General features: G+C 49.6%; 1 protein-coding gene across 1 annotated transcript; it reads right to left on the bottom strand.

Moving 5' to 3' along the window:
• Positions 1-243: 243 nt before the first annotated feature.
• LOC141818939 (uncharacterized) lies at positions 244-1,062 on the bottom strand. The gene has a single exon (XM_074706335.1). The coding sequence runs from the start codon at positions 1,060-1,062 to the stop codon at positions 244-246; it is 819 nt and encodes a 272-aa protein (XP_074562436.1).
• Between the last annotated feature and the right edge of the window lie 2,607 nt (positions 1,063-3,669).

Below are 3,669 nucleotides of genomic sequence, written 5' to 3' on the forward strand. Positions count from 1 at the left end.
CTCCCGGGGAGAGCGATGACGCTTGTGGGCGGTACGAGGAGATAGCGGTGGGGGTGGAGGAGCTGCTCGATCACGAGTTTCCCTCCGAGGCTGTGGGGAGGGTGCAACCCTCCTGGTGCACTGCTCTTCTGCCTCCCGGAGGACTAGGACGTATTGGTGGCAGTCCCGGGTATCGTGACTTCGTGTCTGATGATATGCGCAGAAGCGAGACAACCACCGTGAAGGTCCTGAAGATTGAGTGGGTTAGGAATCCACTTCTTGTATGGCGCGAGGGCTAGTTTCAAGTATGGATGGACGATCTGGTTCAACCCTCCGAAACGGTTGAGGTAAAGGGCGGCGTTCGTTCCGAGTGGCTGGAGCAGGCTGTCCATTCGGACCCCCATGATGGTGGGGGCCGGAATCGGTGCGCCGAGCCGACTGAGCTTCCTCTACATGGATATACTTATCTGCTCGAGTCAGCAACATGTCAAAGTTTTTTGGAGGCTTCTTGATGAGAGACCGGAAGAAATCCCCCTCGATCAAACCTTGGGAAAAGGCGCTGACGAGGACCTCCGATGGAGCAGCTGGAACCTCTTGTGCTCCCTGATTGAAGCGGCGTACATATTCCTTGAGCGACTCCTTGGACTTTTGCTTGATGGAGAAGAGGTCCATAACAGTCTTCCGGTAAGCTCGGCTAGTGGCAAAGTGCCTGAGAAAAGAGCTCCTGAAGTCGTTAAAAGAGCATATGGACGCTGATGGCAGATGGATGAACCAGCGTATCGCCGAGCCGGATAAAGTGGTCAAAAAGACCCTGCACTTGATGGCGTCAGTATACTGGTGTAACAGGACGACGTTCTCAAACCGCCCCAAGTGGTCTTCTGGGTCTGCTGCTCCGGTGTAGTCCGAAAGTTGGGGGGCTCGAAAGTGACGCGGGAGCTCCTCCTCTAAAATCCAAGGGACGAAGGGGGATTTATGAGAGCTGCTGCCTTCGCCTGGACACGGACCCTTGCCACGTGCGGGATGACGGGGTGGACTCCGAGCCACTGCAGATTCTACTGACATTCCACCATAGTCTTCAAACATATTGGGTCGGGCTTAACCCTGGGCCTGATGGGCCGGGGCCTGGTAGGCCTGGATCTGATGAACTTGAGTCCGCGCGGCCTGAGCTTGAGGGGCTTGGGCTTGGTGGGCCTGAGCCTGATGGGCCTCTGCAGGCTCAAACAACCGGCGCGTGGGGGCCGGTGCCGGTGCTGGTGGGGCCTCAGCGGAGAAGGAGCGAGGTCTTGAAGGGGTGGCCTGTGCTTGCGGCTATTGTCTGGAGATGGCGAGGACGGCGGCGGCCACCGCCTTGTCAAAGTCTTCCTGCGTCATGGTGATTAGGCGAGGTTGAGGAGGTTCGTCCGTCGGCATCTCAAATCCGAGCTAAAACCTTCCCACAAACGACGCCAAAATATGTTCCGGTTGAGAAGTACGTCTGGACACGTCACCGGGCCTTCCTCGCCATAGGAGTTGAACAGGATGGGGAAGTTGGGGATGATGGAAGCTTCAAGACCGTCGGGACCTGCACACACACAAAGAGCGTGAGTGGGAAGGCCAGGGGGGTGCCCTGGCGCGACCACTCCGACGCTCAGGTCAAGGACGGCGGGAGAAGAAGAAGATGAACAGTAGGAGAATAGTTTGAGCGTAGAGAGAAGACCGAAGTTGAAGAAGTTACCTACAGAGGAAGGAGTTGTCATTTTAAGGAGGAGATGAGCGTGCATATCTATCACGTCATCATTTAAGGAATATCCCATCATGATTAATGAGGTGTCAGGAACAATCGAGTTCCCTGTCCCATCGCCGATAAAGTGTTATCTTGTCACAATCCGTACAGACAACAGAGAGATAGTAGTAATTAATGGAGGCGTGGGCTTGTCAGAAATCGTGATGGGATGTACCAGGGCACTGTGGGGCGCTGCGTCTATTCGATTTGATCTAGCTTGACAAGAGGTATGCATGGGTGACTGGGCGACGAAGGTGCCGAATGGGCGATTCGGCGACGAGGGTGCCGGATGGGCGATTCGGTGACGAGGGTGCCGAATGGGCGCCGATTTGTCGACTAGGGCGCCGAATGGGCGATTCGGCGACGAGGGTGCCGAATGGGCGATTTATTGGCGTTCTGGATCCTCGTCCCATGTTCTGAATTTTATCTGCTCCGAGAAGCATAGAACCCCACAGGATAAAAATTTTATCCCGCCTGGATCAGTCGACAAAATCTTCAAAGAAGACTAAGTCGATCGATCCTCAGGATCGCCGATTTTAAATTACTTATCTACGGTTTTAATTAATTAGTTCTAAGTATAAATTAAAATTGAGAAAAAAATAAATTTATACCAGAACCCGGTTTGAACGTCGAAATCTTCTGCTGTATTCCTTATCTCTTTCTCGGACGTTGTGTGGGCAACGATCTTCCGAGAACTAAGGACTGCAACCTCTGCTGGATGAAGTCTTGGATCGTCTTTCTTCTTTCTTGAAGCGGCTTCGTTCTTCCTTGCCTTCCACCTTGGATCCGGCCACCACCACAAAGAGGATGTTCGGCCACCAAAAGAGAGAAGAGAAGAACACAAAAGAAAGAGGAAGAAGAAGACAAGAAGTGGCCGGCCAAGAGAATAAAAGCAAAGCAATTGCGAGATCGGAGAGATTTCGTATGCTTATTCTTGTTGTGTCTTTCTTGGCCGCCCCCTCCCCCTCTCTTTTATAGCCTCCCATCCGCCCAAACATGGTATTGCCGCCCCCTTTGATCAAGGGATCAATTTGGATTATTTCCATAAATAAAATCCAAATCTAGAATAATTATTCACAAACCGATTCTTTCCTTGTTTACCTTGGCCACCTCTTCCAGTTTTTATTTTTAAAAAAATGTTTCTAAAATTACCTTCATGGAGAGGGCCGGCCACTTAAAGGAGGAGATGGGTTTGGTTTAATTTTCTGAACCAAGTTTGTATTAAAGAGAAATAAAACCGAACCAAAGAGATCTCATCCATTGGATGCAACTTAACCTCATCTAATGGTTCTAATATAATCTACATTAATACAACTTAATTTCTCCGATCCAATGGACACAATTCATTCACTTGGGCGTGGGCTATAGAAGAGAGGTTTGGTTCACCTTGTGAACCAATTTTCGCATCTAAAGAGAATAAAAGCCCGAACCGAAGAGATCTCGTCCATCGGACGCAACTAGATCTCATCCAACGGTTCTAATTTAATCTCTTTTGATTCTTTTTATTATTTCGATCCATTGGATGCAACTTGATCTAATCCCAAGGATACAAGTTGATCTCATCCACTAACTCATCCTACGGTTGAGAACCAATCTCATCCATCGGTTAAATCTTATCCGACGGCTGAGAACTAATCTCATCCGTTTGATTGCATCTTTTAGAGATTTCTTTAGGCTACAGCAGGGACCTCGAGGAGGTATTGGATCTGGCCTTCTGATGGGTTTCGGATCCCGTATTCTACCCTGAATACACACCTACATCCATCAACAACGATCCATTCCACTAGAGGATTATTGTTGCACTACCAATTCAATCCCCAAATTACGTTATGGGTTCCTTCTTATTATTTTATGCATTGCTCCCCGTGTTTAAGATATCGTATGTCCCATCAATTATCTGAGTTCACTGACAACTCAATAATCGACAT

This window comes from Curcuma longa, unplaced genomic scaffold (genome assembly GCF_044706935.1).
Source record: "Curcuma longa cultivar G26 ecotype Majalengka, Jawa Barat unplaced genomic scaffold, ITB_CL_G26_1.1 contig_26774, whole genome shotgun sequence".
NCBI classification, from domain to species: domain Eukaryota; kingdom Viridiplantae; phylum Streptophyta; class Magnoliopsida; order Zingiberales; family Zingiberaceae; genus Curcuma; species Curcuma longa.

Excerpts from the sequence above, each read along its gene's own strand:
- LOC141818939 (XM_074706335.1), bottom strand. The coding sequence starts at position 1,062 with ATGTTTGAAGACTATGGTGGAATGTCAGTAGAATCTGCAGTGGCTCGG.